The sequence below is a fragment of the Papilio polytes genome, unplaced genomic scaffold (assembly GCF_000836215.1).
Source record: "Papilio polytes unplaced genomic scaffold, Ppol_1.0 DF821400.1, whole genome shotgun sequence".
Classification (NCBI taxonomy): domain Eukaryota; kingdom Metazoa; phylum Arthropoda; class Insecta; order Lepidoptera; family Papilionidae; genus Papilio; species Papilio polytes.
In genome coordinates, this window is record NW_013527804.1 from 2,087,480 (window position 1) to 2,108,519 (window position 21,040).

The following is a 21,040-nucleotide window of genomic DNA, read 5'->3' on the forward strand; positions in this document are numbered from 1 at the left end:
CTTCGACCGCCAGTGGAGCGGCCCGCAGCACCAGAGGTCAGTACACACGCGACACGCGCGAAACAAGCTACACAGTCTTACACAACTCAACATTTTAAAACAATCAAACTTAAAACTATACTAGCTTTTTTATGAAAGTTCTTTGTTGTTATTTATTGGCAATCTCAAAATCAAATGTTTATTTTACAACATAGTACCGTTCAGAGAACTTACTGGTGAAAAAATTTTATTCTCTATGTCTAGTCTATATATTCCTTAAATGTATTTGTTTGCATTAAAATTTTCTCATACAACACAATGTTATAGTAGCGATATAACACACGATCTAGAGGCACTAAAAAAACGGTGTATTAATTTCCAGAAACAATGATTTCGGTCGCAACGATCGCGAGAGTTTCCGCGGCGGGCGCGGCGTGGCCGGCATGCGCGGCGACCGCGGCCGCGGCCCGCCGCTCGGCGACGCCGCACGCTTCAGGGACCGCCCCGGCCGTGGCACGCACATGGACAAGCGACCAGGTATGTATATCATCATCACCAGCTCACTATACGTCCCCACCGAGGGGCTCGGAGCATACCCTAAGGGTGACTAGGCCATAGTCAACCACGCTGCACTGTGGGTTGACTTCACACATATCTATGAATCTCAGATACGTGCAGGCATCACGATGTTTTCTTTTACCGTAAGAAATTCGAAATTTAGTGTTGCGCCAATTCTACAGCACGGTACTATTTTTTTTCTTAACAGTATGTAATATATATTGTCTGCAGGCAACATGGGGTCTTGGCAGCGCGGCGGGGCGGCGCCGCAGGGCACGGGGCGCGGCCGTGGAGCGCCGGGGCCCGCTGGCCCGCATGCAGGACTCACTAGACCGCAGGGCAAGGTATAAACCCCATTAAGAGGCTATGACACTAGACAATAAGATCATGACGCAAAAACAGATAAAACTTCGTTTTTGTATACTTTATTACTCATTTCCCCCACCTTATCCTACTCCCGTAGGGTCGGCGCACCGGGCTTTCCTCCTCCAATTAACTGTCATCCGTCATCTCAGTCATCACTCCCTTCTTAATTATGTCATCTTTCATGCAATCTATCCATCTCTTTCTAGGACTACCTGTACCGGTGAACTTCTCTGTAATCATAACTAACGTCCTCATAACATGCCTATACCATGCTAACTTTTTAATCCTTATTTTCGTATCCACTGGGGCTATTCTCAAACTTCCTTATACTTTATTACTATTCAAACATATCTATTAAGATTCTTTAAATAAGATTTAGTAGTAAATTTAATTTGTAAAATGTTCTAAAACGCAAATAGAAAAGTTAAATGAACATACTGATTCCCTATTATATCTGTTTTACAACAATGTTGATGTGGAATTTAAAGCTTGGTTATTGTTTGTTCTTAGGACGGACCTAACCAAAATCAGAACCAGGGCATGAACCCCCAGAACCAAGCAAACTGGAACCAGTGGGCCAACAACTGGGGCGGCTGGAGCAACTGGCACCAGAACCAAGGTAATAAATTTATTGTAAAACTTTATATACAACATATAAATTTCATACTTATATAATTAACGCGATGGTTTGTTACCATTACTATCGTTAAAAAAGCCTTAATTGATCTCAATGTTTGTCGCAGATGAAGAACAAAGTCTGGATGAATACTTACAGAGTTTTTTTTTTATTTTTGCAAGGAAAATAATGATAGTTTTTACCTGCAACTACTCGCAGAATTAAAAAAATCTTCGTGACAAACATCTATCCATTCTTTGTGCATTTATATTTTAACTAATTAAAATGTTGATATGTTTGTTTGCAGGCTGGGTTAACTGGGGCAACTGGGGCTGGGGCGGCGCGGGCGGCGCCGGGGCGGGCGCAGCGGGCGGCCAGGCGGGCAAGGGGCAGCAGGCGGGCGCGGGCGCGGCGGGCGCTGGTGGGCAGGGCCAGTGGAGCTACACGGCGCAGCAGTGGCAGCAGTGGCAGCAATGGCAACAGTGGCAGCAGCAGCACGGCTGGCCGGGGGTAACACATCATCTTCCTCTTTATCCTACTCCCGTAGTGTCGGCGCAACAGGTTCTTGTACTCCAAATAACTCTATCATACATCATCACAGTCATTACATAGTCATCCAAAACATCATATGACAATGTCTTTGTAAACCGATGCCTAAACCCCAAGAAGCGGGGCGAGGTACAGTGGGCTAAAATCTCTGTTTACATAGTCACGCTAAGCATCATATGAAAATGTCGTTGTAATTTGATGTTTTAACCCACTGTGCCAATTTCGTTTAGTCTAGTCATCTAGTCTAGTTTTGTGAGCGCGGCCATAGCGTAAGGTAATGACGTCACTCGTTTGTGTTTCCAGTACCAGCAGGCGCAGGGCGGCCAGCAACAGGGCAATGTGGACGCGCAGGCCTGGGCGCAGCAATACCAGGTACACTAAATTAACATTTTTTGACATAAACTATCACTTGGTTTTTATTTGAATACTAGCTTCCGCCCGCGACTCTGTCAGCGGGGAATTAATATAAACAAAAGAAAGCCTTTGTGTTCTTCCAGACTATCTTTTACATGTATGCCAAATTTCATCGAGATCACTTCAGCCGTTTAGGATACAAACTCTAACAAACATCCATCCATCTCAACTTTCATATTTATAATATTAGTAAGATTAGTAAGAGTTTGGCGATAACTTGGAGAAAATAAATAAAACAGTTGTGCCAAGAGAGATGCGTTTACTCCGCTAGTTACAAGTTTTTGAAAGATAATTATTAAAAATCATGTTCCGAGACGGTAATACGAAATTTGTCCGTTGCTCTTCGAAAAGGGGCAGGCGCTCGCTAACATTTGATTCACTCTATATTTGAAGAAACACGTTATAGCTGAACGGAAACATCATGGCAACTTTCCATTGGCCCGATAGTGACACGACTCTTTATAATTTAAGTCTCAATCTCGTTTCTGTATTCAGATGTATGATTTACGCGAGCGTGGACGACTGTCATAATTTGTAACAGTGACTGCATAAGTAGAATGGGTCAAATCGCTTAGTTGAAATAATCAAAAGGGCAACATTTCGTAATTACACTTTTTGTATTAATAATTTTCTGTATTTATAGAATTACAGCGGTGGCAGTAATAACAGCAGTTCCACTCCCGCGGTGACGGGCGTGCCGCCGCCGGCCACGGACAAGAAATAACCCTATACAGATGTATATGAAGGGTTAACTCCCTTTCACTTTCAAAGACATTTGACAAACATATTAATATTTATGCAACCACAAGGATATTTGACCTGGTGGCCATAAGTCACATTAAAAACCTAGCTATTGCCCGCGACTTCGTCCATGTGGAATAAAAAAATTGACAATGTAGCAAATGTTAGAGATAAATTACCTTTCTGATGGCGAAAGAATTATCGAAATCGGCCTCGTAGTTTTTGAGTTATTTCAATACATACAAAAATACAAATCTTTCCTCTTTATAATATAAGAGTAGACTGTCAAATTCAAAAAATCCATATATACCGACGAAGATTTTTGACGAAATAATCAAACTAAATTACAATAGTTCACTAATTCCCTCCTTTTATGTCTATCGCCATAGTTTTACATAATTTTTAAAAACTAACCAAACCTTCGGTCAAATATCCTTTTTAATTATGCTATAGAACTCTGGGGTGACTATTGTGTTAATAGTTCTTTATTACATTTATACAAATACACTGATCTCTATAAATGGACAGGCTATAAAACGTAATATGTGCCTATGTACTTTCATCTTGGCACCGATGGGCACTTGTGGCGGTGGCGAGGATTGGAAAACAAAGAATTAAAATCAACAAGTGCATTTATTTGAATTGGGTTGACGCAATAGCTGTCATTTCCTGGAAAAGACCTATCCATTTATATAGATCAGTGTGCAAATGTCACTGCAGAATTCTACAATAATTATCATTTTTAAAAGCTATATGAAAGCAAACTTGCTCTTATGTAGCTTTTAAACCAACTCTGCTACGTATTTTTCTGACTAGTTCTTTATGAGAAAAAAAAAAATATGATAAAGCGTTGGAAGTGTTAAATTCAACCTTTTAAAATAAGGCAAATGTTTGAAGATTAACGAAAACTGTGTTTGAAATGTATTGTTTCTTAATAAAATCTTACTATATTATAGAACGTAATGCACTATTTTATATAGTTGCTGCTTCTTATGTTTTTATTTTGATATAAATATAAAAATAAGAAATTTAATTAAACAGTATGCAATTATTTTGGAATTGAATAGCACACTCACTGCAAGTTTAAAATTGTCTATAAAATCTTACATTTAATGTAAGGAATATAAGTAAACAATTATAGATTTAATATATTAGAAACAGATTACCATTCTTACTAAAATGTGTCGTGTAATTGGAGTTTATTTACTCATAATATAAGTAAAAAAATATTTAATACATAAATATCCTTAGAAAACTAAAACGTGGGTTTGTATTATATAAAATCAATTCATTGTTCTTTTGGACACTTCAGTGTAAACCCACGTTAAAAATTACTAATAAATATTATAAGTCAGAATCTTTAAAAATTATGGGTATTTATGTAATTAAATATTTTGTTAAAGGTTTTTAATATAAGAGTTTTTGGTTTCTTTAAGCTAAGAGCATTTTTCTTTTGCCTTTACAGATTTAAGATATTTTTCTTCACGTATTTTTCACATTTCGTGTGAAATGTCTGCACGGACTCTTGTGGTTTTATTTTTAAATGTGTAATAAAGTATTTTGTAAGTTAATTAAGACGTTAAGTTGAAGAGTTAACGGTAGTTTTAGATGTAACTTGGACCGCAACATGTATGTTTGTGTGAGTGTATGGGCAGCGCGGATGTATAGCTCGTTGTAATACAATTAATTGATATCAAATAAATTGTATTAAGGAATATTTTGGAGTTTTATTTTAACCCTAACAGGACCATAAGATGGCTGAGACTAAATTTGCGAATACACTACAATGTTTTATATATTTTGGGTGTAAAGTAAGAGAATATCACTAGAAGAAACAGCAGGTTGTATCGATTTCCTATAATATAATATAATGAAAAATATGTCGATTCCACGATAATTGTATAATCGATAAAAATTTTTGTAAAAGAAAAATATTTTCCAAGAGCGTAAAAGGGTTAAAGTAGTTTCCACCCGCGTGGAATAAACATCACTTTATTTAAACTTTTGCATTTATAACATTGGTAATATTTTAAAGTTGGCGACCAGATTGTGTTCGCCATATTTATTGTCGCAAGAGTGCTATTTGTATGGTATACTTTTGGGTTAGGGGTAACAAAAGGCGCAAAAAAGCAATGTTATAAAATGGTAATTTATATTACATTACGAATTTTATTTCCATACTACTCTCATAGTGATCTGTTAATGTTGCCATACTATTTTCAATTTTTTCTCAATGCCATAAAGTTGATATTTAATTACCACTTAAACTCGCTCGGGTATTTTCCCGTCTGAAATTGTAATAAAACAAATCATAGAAAACTTTACACATTTTATTCGTTCCAAAAAATTTGTCAATATATATTTTTATTTTGACAATTTGGGAAAAAATTTTAACATTTCAACGAGTTTTCAAGTTCTCATAACTCAACTCACTGAACAGATTATAAGTATTGAACAGAATAACTTATGTTCTAAAACCTATTCATTACAATATTCACTTCGTAATACAAAATAGAGATTTTACACTCCACACAAAAAGTCTCGATGTTTAAAAATTACAAGAACCTACAGAATACAAAATGCGAGTCTTCAACTGACGCAACATATTACAGTTGTCTCGTTTTTTAAAAGAGTAAAAGGGATGGCAATATTATTAGTTACGACATTGAAAAATCGCACAACGATTTCTGTAGTTTGAAGCAGTTTCAAATTCAACCCATTTACAAAAATTCTATGTAGAAAAAAAAATCGATACAATTTATTGACAGCTAGTTCTTCCACCTTTTGTCTTTTTCAATTGTAACCAAAATGCAATTTAAAAATAAGTTTTATCGTCTTAAACTATCCCGTGGAATTAATTTCGTTGCTGTCGTAATCTAAAATTGTACAAAGATAACTCACAATAAATCCAAACCATTACAAACTACATAAACATGATTTAACTTTAGTAAATAACGTGTCGATTACAGATTAAAAAAAGTATACTATCGAATAAAAGGCAGTTAAAAATTCTCAGTAAAGAATATTACTTTTTAAATATTTTTTTAATAATGTTGACATTGCAAAATAAGTTAGAGTACTTATTTAAGTTTGGTTAAAAAACCAAATTCAACATTCCGATTTAAGTTTAAACATTTTTTATTATTTTGATTAATAAACAAATTCAACAACTACGATCTACGTTACAATATGAATAATATTTTCAACCGTCTACGTTTACCATAAATTGTAGTTACTTTTTATCTATGCAATGTAACTGACACAAATTCAATTTATTATCTGTTATGATTAACCATCATAGAATAAAAGATGTGACGAACCAGACTAAAAAAAAAAGTAAAAAGTTGCTGGGAATTTAAAACTGCGATATCATTTACTTATTTTAAAAAAAAAATAAGAAAGTAGTGATTACACACTAGAATCTAAAAACAGTCTATTTTGAACACGACTAAACTATAACTTTTAAAATTATAACAAAGTCTTATTTTAATCATTTTAACTCTGTTAATTGTATAGTCGAGTTTGCCATGTTTAGTCAAATTTAGTCAATTTTAGTACTAATGTGTAAGCACTACAAGTATAAAACGTGTATGGCAAATAAATATGACATTTCGATTGTCTTTATCGACAATTTAGCAATCGACCTTTTTTAATTATTCACATAAATTTAATTACAACTATTGGAGGATTATATACAATCAAGAGCAATCTATAAAAGAATTAGAAAAAAGGTGTGTATAAAAAGCTAAGTCCATATAAAACCTAGATGCATTTAAATCGCATGAATTTCCATTATAATGCTAAATATAGTCAAAGATATCTGGCCGGTGAGAATCTAACAAAACATGTAAAGCCTAAAAATAAAAAAGAAATGTCAAAAAACAATGTTCTTGTGACACTTTTGACATTGACAGAGCGGTAGTGAGCTGTCATTCTAGTTTGTCTCGTGCCCACCTGGTCAGATATCCTTGTAGGTCTATACTATTGGTTTCAACTGCAATGACACATTGACACACGTCTGTTTTGTCAAAGATAATCTAAGGGATGACATATGTCAATACACTGCTGTCAAAACAATTAACCTCATTACGCACGGGCGCTTTTATAACGCTCGTTAAAGGAATTTAAACGGAACAAATATTTTTCCATTCATCTGATCAATTGACAGCGTTTTTAAAACGCGACGCTTTTTTACTTCGCATTTAAAATTTTGAGCACTAGTCAAAATAAACAAGAGTTATTTTAAAGCGGTCGCTCGTGAGACGCCAACGCTTTTACGCGGCGTTATAAAAACGTCCTTGCGAATACTATACTAGTGAAAGTCAACCATCACAGTTCCTACAAATACAATTTCTATAATTACAATTGTAACGAAGTGGCACTTGTTTTCTAGAATGTCCCTTACGACAGCGAAGCGGGAGAAATAATCACCTTTTCATAACAAAACAAATACATTACATTCATTTTAAGGTTATGCTTTCAATGAGGAAAAAATATTGCTTAAATTAGAAAACTGGAATACTCTCAATTATAGATGGTTAAAAAAACATTAACAATTAGTGATATTTTCCCCCGCCCGCGAAAACACTACAAATATTTACATTTCACAATACAAGAAAACGACGTTTTACAAATGAAAATATTTTGATTATATTACAAATAAAAAAAAATCGTTAAGTTTTAAATTAAAAATGTTTCGTGTCTACAGAAAAAAAAGCAAAAGGCTAGTAGTCGTTGAGCCAAAAATGCATAGACAATAAAACTGTAGAAAAATGGTTCTCGTTTGGAAAACGTCATTAAAACTGTTGGCGCATTATCAAAATAGGTTGAGATTTTGCCGACACCTAATAATTAGGCGTTTTATTATTATTTAACTAATCAAACCTTATTATTAGTTTAAATCTAAATATATGTTCTCTTTTAACTTATTATTTTTAGAAAAGATACCAGAAACTAAAAGTTAAAAAAGCAAGATGCTAAAAGAATTTAATGAGGATAACAATGGTTTTTGTACAGATGTTTTGAATTAAAGAAAATGCGGTTTTATAAAAAAAACTGAAACCAAACTTGTATTAAACATCAAAATATAAGTAGGCCGTTATATTTACGCTTTTTTAAATCAATACTAATATGTATGATTTATGACAGATGTCAAAATGACAGGAAATTGAAGAAACAGTTGAACATAACCTATAATTTTAGTAGTCATAGATAAAAAAAGGCGCGCAAATCCATTCGACTTTTAAACTTTGAACGGACGGATATCTAAACCTACTTATTCACATTTATTTGATTTCAAGACTAACAAAGAGTGCCGGGTTTCTTTGCTTTGTACTAAAATATGCAAAAGATATGTTGACCATACATTTATAAAAAGCTGTTGAACGCAAAATGTTATTTCCTATTATAAATAATAATATTGAGGATAATTGGTTTATCATATTTATTTTTTAATATGGACTGCGGTGGGTTTTTAAATAATTTTGTTGTATTTATCGATTAATTTTCAAATTTCAAATAAACCAATCTAAGATATAAAAAATGTGTCTATTGACGCTATTACAAGCATTTAAAATTTATTATATCCCTCTAAAATTGTTTTTTCTTTAAAAAGCAGATAAAAAAAATAAATTGTCAGATTTGACACATGTCTAGGAAAGTCAAAAAGTATCTAGGAAAACATAGGTTATAAATTACAAAACAGGGTAAGTGAAGCAAGAGTCGGTGGCGGCCATGTTTGCAGAGGAAAGGGACACACATATTAACATCTAGACATCCCTTTCACTCCAAGGCACTCAATATTAGGTAGAATTACTCAACAAACTTACACAAATGTATTTCGTTCAAAGACTTAATTATAATTACATATTAAAAAATACATAACCTCTTTGCTGATAGGAACAAAAATGGCGGTTGACAAAAGATTTAATTGTCGATAGAATTGCTTTAATTTAATATGAATTTTAAACCAAGAAAGAAATTCTACAAATTTTACCAAGGAAATCCCTAAATAGTAAAATTTATTGCTAAAACCGCCATTTTGTTGTACAGCAAAGAGGTGATCATGATCAATCACGAGTAGTCACACAGCAATAATTGGACAATGCGCCAGAACAATTGTCAGTTTACGCACAACACTTGCGGCGCCGCGCCCGCCGCGCCCGCCACGCTGCTGTGGACAATTATTACACATTATTATTATTAAATTATAAATAAGAACTTTGATAACGAAGACAAACGTATATGGAATAAGTAAAAGAGAATGGTGTCGTATCGTATAAGGAGGGCAAAGGTACAAGAGAACTTGAGGTTTCTCCAAAAATAAGATCCTTAAATAAATATTATTTTGTGATTTTTGACACACTATTACCATTGTTTAAAACCTTTTATTAATGTGTGATTTCATACCCTTTATGAAGAATTCTATATCTATTATTAACTTGTGATTTCATGCTATTATTATTTTGTGATTGTCAAATATTAATGTAGGATTTTTATACTCATTATTACCATAAGTTTTTGTAGGTACTATTAGCATATTTTATATTGAAGGAAGTATTATAAATGTATACTGACGGTGCTATTGCGGCGTGTTGGGCGAGGAGGAGCGCGAGTGCGCCGCCAGCGAGTGCTGCAGCGCCGCCGGCGTCAGCCACTCTCTGTAATCACATTAAATAATAACAAATCAAAACTTAATAATAACTATTATTAATAAATAAATCATAGCTTCGTTTTATTGAATTTAAAGATGTACTGTTTTTAAATTTATTATAATACTAGAAGACAGAAACGACTCCGTCTGGAATTTAAAAACAAAACTAAACAAGTATGTGTTCTGCCAGAATATTTACATCTATGACAAATTTCATGGAGATTCGTTCAGCAGCTTAGACTACAAACTCTAATAAACATCCATACATCCATCTAGATTCAAAAGTTTAGACTTTTTCGTTAATAATATTAATATTAATGATATACTAGCTTTCGCCCGCGACTCCGTCTGCGAGTAATTTAAAAAACCAAAAGTAAGTAGCCTGTGCGTTATTCCAGACTATCCCATACATCTATACCAAATTACATTGAAATACATTCAGTCGTTAAGGCTACAAATTATAAAAAACATCTATCCATCTAAACTTTGTAGATATCTGACATATGTTGTGTCATGGGTGGCATATGACATACTTGGGCAGACACCTCTGCAGGAATGGCACACAGGAGCTGACGTAGGCGAGGCGGTTCACCCACGCGGGGATGTCGCGGTCACACAACGCCTGGAAACACACAAACATTTACTATCTCTATTACATTCAAATATATAGGATTTTTTTTTATTTCACAATGTTAAACTCACCAAACAGAAGGCGGACGTAAAATGGTTGCAATTATTGTTCATAAGATGATACCTGAAATATAAGAATTGTTTTGACGTATGTTTTACAAGTATTAGGGGGACCGGAAAGTGATGTCGTTTCTGCGCATGTCGATATTTATCAGCTCACAGTGTATTTCGAAGGTGTGCAAAGTCTTTTTAAGGTTATTGTGACTTGTTTACTTCCAAATAATTCAATATTAAACTTTTTTTCTGAAATTGAATGTATGACAATTAGATGACTTGTTATTTGTGACAGTTTATTGGTTTTTGATAGATTAGTTGTGGTGACAGGTTATTTGTGGGGACAGGTTAGTTGTGATGATAGATTAGTTGCCGTGACAAGTTAGTTTTAAAAGGTAACTTATGGTGACAAGTTAGTTGTGATAGGTAACGTATGGTGACAAGTTGGTTGTGATATGTAACTTATGGTGACAAGTTAGTTATGAAAGGCAACGTATGGTGACAAGTTAGTTGTGATAAGTAAGTTATGGTGACAAGTTAGTTGTGATAAGTAAGTTATGGTGACAAGTTAGTTGTGACATGTTATCTGACCTATCACCGCGGAACTGTTTGCCAAGCTCCATGACCAGTCGCCGCACCTCTTCCTCGGTGAAGTCCGTGTAACCGATGTGCACGCTCTGTCTATACACGTACAAAACAACAGTATTATTATTTGTATACAAATTTCTTTAATTAATGAAGGAGACACGAGAAAAATAAGATGCAGGATTAACAATAAGTCCGAACGCAACAAAAGAAACTAGCTTATTTGTTCTTCCAGACTTTGCTCCACATCTATGACAAATTTCATCGAGATCCATTCAGCATTTTAGGGTACAAACTCTAACAAACATCCATCCATCTAAACTATCGTATTAATAACGCCAATAGCCTAATGGTTTGGTGCACGAACTACGGATCTTGCGGTCCAGGGTTCGAATCCTGCCATTCGACTATTGTGAACCATCCTAGCACAAGCCAAGAGCGTAGTTGTGATGGTTATAGGAAATATTAAATTACTAAAAATCTACTAATATTTTGAATAAAAGAAATATTAGAAAGAAGTAAGACTAGGCATTAGATAGGTGCAAATAAACTGTCATCATCATCATCACCTACTCAGTATTGGAGATAGGCCTGAAGCTACCAGTAGCAGTTAAAATGTGATAAAAATAAACCTGAAGATAGAGGTTGATATATTTTATAACATAAGGTGACAAACGAGCAGGCGAAGCGATCGCTGCCCATAGACATCCGCAATTGCAGATGCGTTGCCTACCGTTATATGACGGAGGAGGAGACGCACATACAGAGGATATTTCTCCTTCCTATACATCTACTCCACCGTCAAATCCACTTCCCCTTGCCATCCTCTCCTTATAAGAAAAGGGTGGTAAAGAGAAATAGATTTAAATTAGGCCTCCTATTACTATTAGGTCACTTGCTCAATTATTCTCATTAATAAAACTCTGTTATTATTTGTACATAAAATAGTTATGACGTGTACCTAAACGGTTGCTAATAGCAACGACCCCCACAATCCATCAATAACTAATTAAATATGAAATTGGGGGAATCGTTAATACTGAAACAATTTTTTAAAATTCTTACTTGTACTACATACGATCAAACATGTTTTTTAGTATAGAAAAAAAATACTATATTTATGTCATACTATTATAGACAAAGCTATAGATCAAATTGCCATGTGACTGTTCATTTTCGTTTTACATATCTACACTAATATTATAAGAGGAAAAATTTATTTTTGTATGTATTGAAATAACTCAAATACTACTAGGCCGATTACTAAAATTATAGCACCATTAAAAAGCTACGTTATCACTGAGTAACATAGGCTATATTTTTTACTTTTTTATTTTACGCGGGCGAAGTTGCGGTCAGTTAGTCTACACCTTTACTAATATTATAAAGAGGAAAGATTTCTATTTTTGAAATTCTTTCACCGTTAGAAATGTAGTTTATTTGGAAGTAACATAGGCTATATTTTTTTTATTCATGCGAACGAAGTCGCGAGCAAAAGCGTTGTATATCTCACCTGAACCTGAACTGTTCCCCCAGTTCCCTTTCGTCCCGCGGCGTTATCTCGAAAACGCCCGTGAACGCGTACGGGTGTCCCCCGTACGCCCACTCCGAGCCGTGCACTTGTACCCCACTGTGGAACACACCTACGCCCGCGCCCGCCGTATACCTGTGCATGACAATGTACCCACATTTTAATGAATTAACAGTACTATGTACGCCATCAAACGTCACTGCGTTCCATGTTTTACTACAATTTTTTTTTATAACATAAGGTGGCAAACCAAGCAAGCGGCCACTGAATCCACCGAAATGGAAAGCGACCGCTACCCATAAACATCCGCAATTACAGATGCGTTGCCTACCCTTAATTCACGGAGGAGGAGACGCACATAAAGACATTTCCCCTTCCTATGCGTCTCCTCCACCATCAAATCCTCTTTTCCTTCCAATCCTTTGCTCTTAAGAAAAGAGTGGAAAGAGAAAGGGACTAAAATTAGGCCTCCGGCACCACACTCATCAGACGAAACGCGGAATTGCTTCCACTTCACGCCTGTTTTCTGTGTGGTCGTGGTATTACACCGGGCGAGCCGGCCCATTCGTGCGAAGATGTTAAAGCGGGCTCTACCACTGTTAGATAAATTCTGTATAATGTATTTATTGCCACAAAAAAACATAAAAGGACTTGTTCTGAAGAAAGTACAATCGTGGCAAAAGGTAGCCAGCTCAGCGTATCGAGGGACTAAGCCGTTCCTGCGCTGATTAACATCTGGCTCCTTCGCACTCATGTAACATATACCTTAATTATTAGGGTAACCGGTCGAACTATTTACATATGCAGAAAACAAAACGAAAAATCACTTATAAAAAAAGAAAATCACGTGAAGAACATCATAGATAATGGTACAATAACGATTTAATTTGTATTAAAACATGGAACATATCGACGTTTGATGGCGTACAGTACTGTTAAGAAGAAAATAAGTACCGCGTTGTCGCATTGTCGCAACACTAAATTATCGGCATAAACGTCACATCACTAACTGACAGCTGTCAATGTCATTAGAGGGATTGGAAATTCGCGCGCATTCCTGGCGAGATCTCTAATGGAGTGTGTAAATTAATATCGCTAGTTAAAATTATATTAATCGTTTAAAAGTACAGTGGTAAAATGGATTTTACTGTGGACAGTACTGTACGAATTTTCCACTCGCTTGCCTATCATCACTACATAGGTCAAGTAAAGTTTCCGTACATCAAATAAATATACTGGAAGCCTAGTTTTAGTCTTTCCCTTCTAGTCTTTTTCTAACAAGGAAAGGATATGAACAGATGGACACAACGATACTTTTTCTGTTATTATCTATTTAAGAAAACAGACAACAAAAGACAAATTTATAGCTATTAGTGAGTACATTATAGTTTTAGAGCGCGCGCACATCTTTTACTAAACTATCGCACAACTGTTTAGTCTCGCTGCGATTCCTATGAGCTTATATGAAGATGCACACTACTAGATTTTTAGTTGGGCAACTAGAAGGCTGATAAACAATCGACAATCGCACAACAGTTGTGCGATGGTTTTGTCAAAAGTGTGCTCGCTCTTAGCATTGTAGACGACAATCTGTTAATAATAAAGATATTGATTAATAGCTGCAATCAATTGATATTGAAGTCAATGACCTGAGAGTGACATTAACCGTACAAAACGCAACGTCTGATAACATACATTAGGAGACAACGGGAATTTATTTAAGTGATTGTCTATTGTAGATTTCTGCCGAAATATTTGTAAAAACATATTGCTATTCAATCTCATTTTTTTATTTATATCTATACTAATATAATAAAGCCTAAACACACTACGTCGTGGTGTAGGATGTCAGCAATCACAGCATGTTTTTGAATAATTCTTTCTTTAATAAAAAGCTCTACGCTTTAGGCTATATATTTTTACGCTATTAAACTCAAGAGGTAAATGTATTTTAAAAACTCCTCATGTGGGAAAGGGATCATAAACTACGCGCTGCCAACATAAGGAAGCAAGGTTATTATGGTAACTGTAATTTTGACATTTGCAATTGCGAATTAGAGCAATGTAAATAATAAAATATTTTTTTTTATAATTTCACGCGGATGAAGTCGCACGGGAATAGCTAGTTTATACTAATATGATAAAGAGGATAGATTTGGATTTTTATATGTATTCGATTCACGTAAAAACTACTGGGCCGATTTCAAAAATTCTTTCACCATTACAAAGATAAATTAACTATAAGAAACATACGCTATGTTTTTTTATTTTACGAGGACGAAGTCACGAGCAACTGTTAGTTATAAATAAACTAGCATTTGACCACAATCTCACATGCCAGATATACAAAATCATAGGCTGAGTTCCAAGTTCCGCGGAACTGAAGCTCAGTTCCAGTTATACTCGAGTACCCTCGACACTGTTCTATCGAGTAATTACTGAGTCTTAAAATAACTGCACTAACATACTTTTAGAGAACCATTAATGGTACCAAAAAGATTTCACATACATCACTACATAGTATAAAAATTAAACAAAAAAATGGGACCCACTAGCAAGCACATAAATACAGAGGAATTAAGTACCTCCTTCTGTTGGGAAGTCAGTCAACAAAGACTCTTCCCGCTGTCTGTCTATGTATGCTTTGATCTTTAAAACTACGCGACGGGTTTTGACGCTATGTTTAATAGAGTCATTCCAGATGAAGGTTTATTTGTATAACATAGTAGAAAAACATTAATAATTTTAGCGGTTTCTAATGCGATGTAAATAAACACATTTTTGTATCAACATTGGACCCATGCGAAGCCGGGAGTAGCTAGTGTACATTAAAGGACTTCTTTAAGGATCAAGTAACAACTTTGATCGTGAAAGATGGAAGATGAATATACATTCAATAGTACTAGCATTCGCCCGCGACTCCGTCCGCTTAGAATTAAGAAATAAAAACGTAAGTAAAAAAAGTAAGTAGCCTATGTATTCTTATAGACTGTCCTCTACATCCATGCCAAATTCCATCGAGATCCGTTTAACCGTTTACGCTATTAAATAAGTAAGAAATGAGATTAAAGTCAGTCATTTTAAAACAATCGCCTATCCGTATATACAGATCAATGGCATAGTCAAAAAAAATCAAAAACAGAACGCATTCTCACCAATTGGTCCAGTACATGTCGTATACGTTGAGGAGGACGGGCGCCTGTCCGGGGCGCGGCGGGCGCGGCTCGCTGCGACGCGGCAGTAGCGACATACACGACGGGAACATCGTGCAGATGCCGCACGACTGTACAAACACACATAAATATAGACACAGCTTATCGTATTAGTAAAAAAAATAGCAGCGGTAATTTTCATAGAAAATGGCGGACACGTACTTCAAATTTTAACATTTTTAAACTTCGAACTACCCTCGAAGAGCAGACACTTATGGATAACACACATAAAAAAACAGACGAATTGAGTAGCTCCTGTAGGGAAGTCGGTCAAAAAAAGGAGTATATTATAGCTATAGGCTTGGTCTGTCACTTTAATATTTAAAAAAAAATCTTGAGCTTACACAAAAGCATGTGACTACAAAACGATTAGAAAATAAAATATGGACAAGCATTTATATCTTCCAAATGTGGATTTATTTATTTTTTACTTGCTTACAGCTTTTATAGCTTATTAATAGCTTACATAAGACAAAAAAAACTTTTGCCTTTAAGGTATAAGACGTGCGTGAAACTAATTCGATTAATACAAAAAAAATCGAAGCAAATTATATTGTAGCATTTGTTTGGTTTGTTTACGACACTTTTTTTATTCAATTTAGTGCTTGAAAGACGAATACTGATTAAATTTTATTTAAATTTATTTTTCAGCGATGTCTGGAAAACAAATGAAGGTTATGGATGGATGATTCCGCAAAACTATTATTCCAAGACCTTTAAATAAAAAAATTTGTAATATTTCTTGTAAAAAAACTTAGCAATATGTACTACTAGCTGTTGCTCGCGACTTCGCCCGCGTGGAATTAAAAAATAAAAAACGTAGCATATGCAAACAGGTAAGTTACCTTTCTAATGGTGAAAGAATTTTTAAAATCGGCCTAGAAGTTTTTATTTGAATCGAATACATACAAAAATACAAATCTTTCATCTTTATAATATTAGTATATTCAACAATAAAATTAAAAATTATTTATCTCTAACAATAACAGCATGTCAAATAGAGCAGACCCTGTTATCTTTATAATTAAACGTATACTAAGCCAGTTACGGGTCGTTTCCACTGAAGCGTTGTTTTGGCTTATTAGTTTGACTATCAGTCGAATGCTATCAGTAAATACCAGACATATTAAGTGATACCAACATTTTACAAACTCGTTTGAACCTCCGAAGGAGTCAAATTACATGAAAAAAAAAACTGTTACTCCAAACGTCTTTTACATGGAAAAAACTAACAGCCTTACAAATAAATGCGGTATAAAGTTATAAGTTTAGCAACATTTGTACTTATATTTTGCTTATACTTAGTTTATTCTTAACTTTTTTTATGATTTTTAAAACCATGTTTGACCACGATCCCACCTAGTTAAGTGATAACGTGGTCGATGGATGGTACGCGCTAAATAACCCGTAGAAATTGGTTTTCGGTATTTTATTCGTTTGTACATTCCATATGAAATAATGGCGAAAGTTCAGTGAAAATTCAAATGAATCGAGTTTTTTTTACATTTTGCGACCTGTTGCTCGTCACTTCGGCCACGTGTAATTAAAAAATATAGCCTATGTTACTCACAAATAAATTACCTTTCCAATGGTGACAGAATTTTTAATATAGGCCCAGTAGTTTTCACGTGAATCGTATACATACAAAAGTACAAAATCTTTCCTCTTTATAATTCTTTTTAATTAGTATTAGAATTTTTCTATAATTTTTATGTTAACAGTGTTATATTGCGTGCTTTGTACCAATCGTTTAGATCAATTTGTCAAGCTGCCAATGATTGTAACGGAATTCGATCTACGTGGCGTCAATGGTATTTATGAATCGAATATAAACACATAAAATTTGTTATGGGGTTTATGTTTCACTTGGAAATAAACATTTCTAATCATGTCCATTTTAACATGTGCAATGTGCATGCAAATTTCAGTTTTCTCATAATATGAACTTGGTGATAATGTATTGAATTTATTAATACAAGGAACTTGCCTCGATTAAAGCCTTATTATCTATTCATATGAAATTGGAGTGTCTGTAATATCAAAAGAAAAATTCTAGATTTCAGGAAGACAATGTATTTTCGCTATTGACAACGAAAATCGTATTCAAAAGATTTTTGTCTGTCTGTCTGTCCCCGAGCCGCGTTTTGTTCCGAGTAATCTTGGAAACGTCTGGGCCGATTTCGACCGGTCTTCCACTACAGAGAAATAGACTACAATATGCCCGCCTATGTCAGCTACCCTGTAGGGTAGCTGACATAGGCGGGCATATTGTTGTCTATTTTTTTTCTTAATATTGCGTGGTCGAAGTCGCCGGCAACAGTTAGTAGCTAATAAAAATACAGAACAAGCAAATGGAGATTTGTTTCATTATCACACCGACAGTCGCTAATTGATTACTAAGGGGCTGATCTGAGGGACGCTTTCTTGAATGTAGTTTCTCATCCTTAGTTCACCACCTATCGATTCTACTATACAATATACATATAGAAGAAATAAATAAACAAAAATTATAGCAATTACATTATTGGCAAATGACAGGACACATATAGGTCGAGTTAATTACATGGTAAAGGCAATAAGAGCGAACTAGCATATACGCGTCGCCGTGTGTGTAAGTGAGATAGATATATGTCTATCAGGATCGTGCCAAATGGAAATCAACGCTCTCGCCCTATCGGTTTAGGTCAAGGGCTTGATTTACGTATTTGTGTTGTAAAGGAAGTACATATTGAGTTTGTAATACGTATAAAATAATGTAATACAGCATAGAGTTGTTTTATACACAGTAAAATTTAATTACAAATTGACAGGTGAAAACAAAATGGTATTTGAAGTTCAAGCATGGCCTGATTTAAGACTCTGTTACATATTTAACATTTCATTATTCGGTCGTAAATAATTCAATTAGTATTCTTTGTACGTAATAATATTCATTTTGTATATCGTTTGATTAAATAATTTTTTAATAGTAATGGTCAAATTTTTGAAGTTTAACATTATATTAAAATGAAATATGTTTCAAAAACAATATCAAACTTATACGTACGTAAACGTAACAGCGGCGGTGTTAAAGCGCGGGAAAAATAACAGCTGCATTCAAAACTTGAAACTAAACAATTAATCTTTTCATTATAAATTTAAACCTCCATCAAACAATTCTGAAATTCTTCACATCAATTAGGATGGAACCATACTTTTGTCTCTCCAATGTTTTTATAATCATACTTCATACTAATCATACTAATACTTAATATTATAATTGTGAAAGTTTAGATGGATAGATGGATGTTTGTACGAGTTTGTAGCCTAAACGGCTGAAAGGATTTAGATGAAATTTGGAATAGATGTAGAGAATAATCTGTAGAAACACATAAGTTACTCGCTTTTGTTTTTATTTTAATTCCACGGGGACGGAGTCGCGGGCGAAAGCTATTATAGTATAAATTTATAACGCTGATTTAAATTATTTCAAACAATCCTACCTTCTTTGGAGGTTCAGTTATATTCAGTTTTTTTCTCATTTCTAATTATATATTACACAAATAAACACACATAAACATAAAAATATATAAATTATTGCATAAATGCACATGTTACTTACTGCACTGAAAATCTAAAATACTTTCAGATAGACAAGAATTACTCATTCTTTTCAAAAGTCTCATTACTAAAGCTGCACAGATAAGATAATAGTTTTACGAATTTATGGGCATGTCAATTTGTATGACATTTAATCTGCTTGATAATCTGTCATAATCTCCAGAAAGACCATTAAAAGTCCTTAACTAGTCTATGTTGTCAGTTTAAAAAAAAATCAAATTTTTTAAAACAGGCCTATTGGCCTATTAGCTGTATAGCTATTGCTATACAGCCAAAAGTTTAACACTTAAGAACTTCAGTATTATTTATAATTCTTATTCTTATAAAAACTGGGATTAAATTGGCATATTTTGTTCCTGTGTATATAATTTGTATTTTCACTAATGGGTAATTAAATGAGCAAATAAAAACTACAACATTTAGCGACTTAAAACTATAAATAAATCCATATAGTTATATTTGCTTGACTGACAAAATTATTTTGTGGTTATTATAGGGTGTAAGATGTATGTTGTATTATATTCTAGATTGCCAGTGTATAGTCAGTCAGGCTTTAATAATATCTAATCCTAAACATGCAAAAAAGTGTATGCAAGACATTGTAGGGTGCACGAAACATAAATTGTGCTAGCTACAATAGAAATTGACAACAAATCTTACAAGGTTAGGATTTTCGTGGGATTCCTCCTGCAAGATAATAGGGGAGTTTATCAGAGGGTCCCGGTCATCTCCGGGACAGCCCCCCGAGCCTCCCCCGTCTGTACGATTACGGCATTCACATTTCCTCATTTCTATGCATACTTCTGAACTTGGGACTGTAGTTTCGTCCTTTAGTATGCAAATTAATATTTAAAATTTAAGTGTTGTATTAAATATGTTAAAGTACAATAACAAGGTCATTTTAGTACTTTTATAAATAAATATAATAAGTGGTAAGTATATCTAAATGCCAATATAAATAGTACCTCAAAATCACTCTCTAATAATTGTTGATCCATGTCCAAATCACATATCAACAGATACTATGTCTAGTACTAAATGAATAACAAGCTACTTCCATTATCAGTAATGGATATGTTGACTAAATACGATAAGTTTTAGAACCTAAAATCTATCAGGCATAAGAAATATGTATTGTATGCAAATGAAATGTTAGATTAGTAGCCGAAATAATGATAGTATATAAACATTAACAAACGCCAATACCAGAACATAAAACCCTAAGTATCAATTACAACTAAAAGAGTAAAGATGCAAAATAATTAAATCTACTCACTACTGTTTGTTGGCCTTTGAAATATCAAGACGAATTCCATAGAATTAAATCTCTCAGTTAAATAGTCGGCTTCATCTTTCATACAGCAGTAGTAATAACTTTAGTATAATGTAAGTTTTTCACTGAAATATAGAAATAAATGTACGAAAATACAAAACGAACACAATGTGCTACTTCAGTGCTGACATATCTGACATTTTTATTGCATTGCTTGGTGTTCCGTTCCGGTGTTCAGCAATCGTTTTATCAAGATAACAAATTATTTGTAAAATATAGA

General features: G+C 34.2%; 2 protein-coding genes across 4 annotated transcripts; one reads left to right on the forward strand and one right to left on the reverse strand.

The window, feature by feature from the left end:
- Positions 1-6: 6 nt before the first annotated feature.
- LOC106108952 (bifunctional endo-1,4-beta-xylanase XylA-like) lies at positions 7-4,940 on the forward strand. Its single transcript, XM_013290323.1, has 7 exons — positions 7-36; positions 362-516; positions 769-881; positions 1,414-1,522; positions 1,827-2,029; positions 2,372-2,440; positions 3,126-4,940. The coding sequence occupies exons 2-7, from the start codon at positions 423-425 to the stop codon at positions 3,204-3,206; spliced, it is 669 nt and encodes a 222-aa protein (XP_013145777.1). The 5' UTR covers positions 7-36; positions 362-422; the 3' UTR covers positions 3,207-4,940.
- A 3,843-nt stretch (positions 4,941-8,783) lies between these two features.
- LOC106108984 (desumoylating isopeptidase 2) lies at positions 8,784-20,952 on the reverse strand. 3 transcript variants are annotated; one of them, XM_013290360.1, is made up of 9 exons: positions 20,764-20,952; positions 20,148-20,315; positions 15,831-15,958; positions 12,658-12,810; positions 11,151-11,240; positions 10,578-10,629; positions 10,409-10,497; positions 9,800-9,882; positions 8,784-9,392 (listed from the first exon to the last, which is right to left on the reverse strand). In XM_013290360.1, the coding sequence occupies exons 2-8, from the start codon at positions 20,274-20,276 to the stop codon at positions 9,804-9,806; spliced, it is 720 nt and encodes a 239-aa protein (XP_013145814.1). In that variant the 5' UTR covers positions 20,277-20,315; positions 20,764-20,952; the 3' UTR covers positions 8,784-9,392; positions 9,800-9,803. The 3 variants fall into 3 exon arrangements, with proteins under 3 accessions (XP_013145814.1, XP_013145813.1, XP_013145815.1); XM_013290359.1 differs by having other exon boundaries at positions 8,784-9,395; XM_013290361.1 differs by lacking the exon at positions 20,148-20,315 and having other exon boundaries at positions 8,784-9,395.
- Between the last annotated feature and the right edge of the window lie 88 nt (positions 20,953-21,040).

Excerpts from the sequence above, each read along its gene's own strand:
- LOC106108984 (XM_013290360.1), bottom strand. The coding sequence starts at position 20,276 with ATGAGGAAATGTGAATGCCGTAATCGTACAGACGGGGGAGGCTCGGGG. Across the intron at positions 10,630-11,150 it reads AAACAGTTCCGCGGTGATAG|GTATCATCTTATGAACAATA; the intron begins GTCAGATAACAT and ends CTTATATTTCAG. Across the intron at positions 9,883-10,408 it reads CTGCAGAGGTGTCTGCCCAA|AGAGTGGCTGACGCCGGCGG; the intron begins GTATGTCATATG and ends ATGTGATTACAG.
- LOC106108952 (XM_013290323.1), top strand. The coding sequence starts at position 423 with ATGCGCGGCGACCGCGGCCGCGGCCCGCCGCTCGGCGACGCCGCACGC. Across the intron at positions 517-768 it reads GCACATGGACAAGCGACCAG|GCAACATGGGGTCTTGGCAG; the intron begins GTATGTATATCA and ends TATTGTCTGCAG. Across the intron at positions 2,030-2,371 it reads AGCAGCACGGCTGGCCGGGG|TACCAGCAGGCGCAGGGCGG; the intron begins GTAACACATCAT and ends TTGTGTTTCCAG.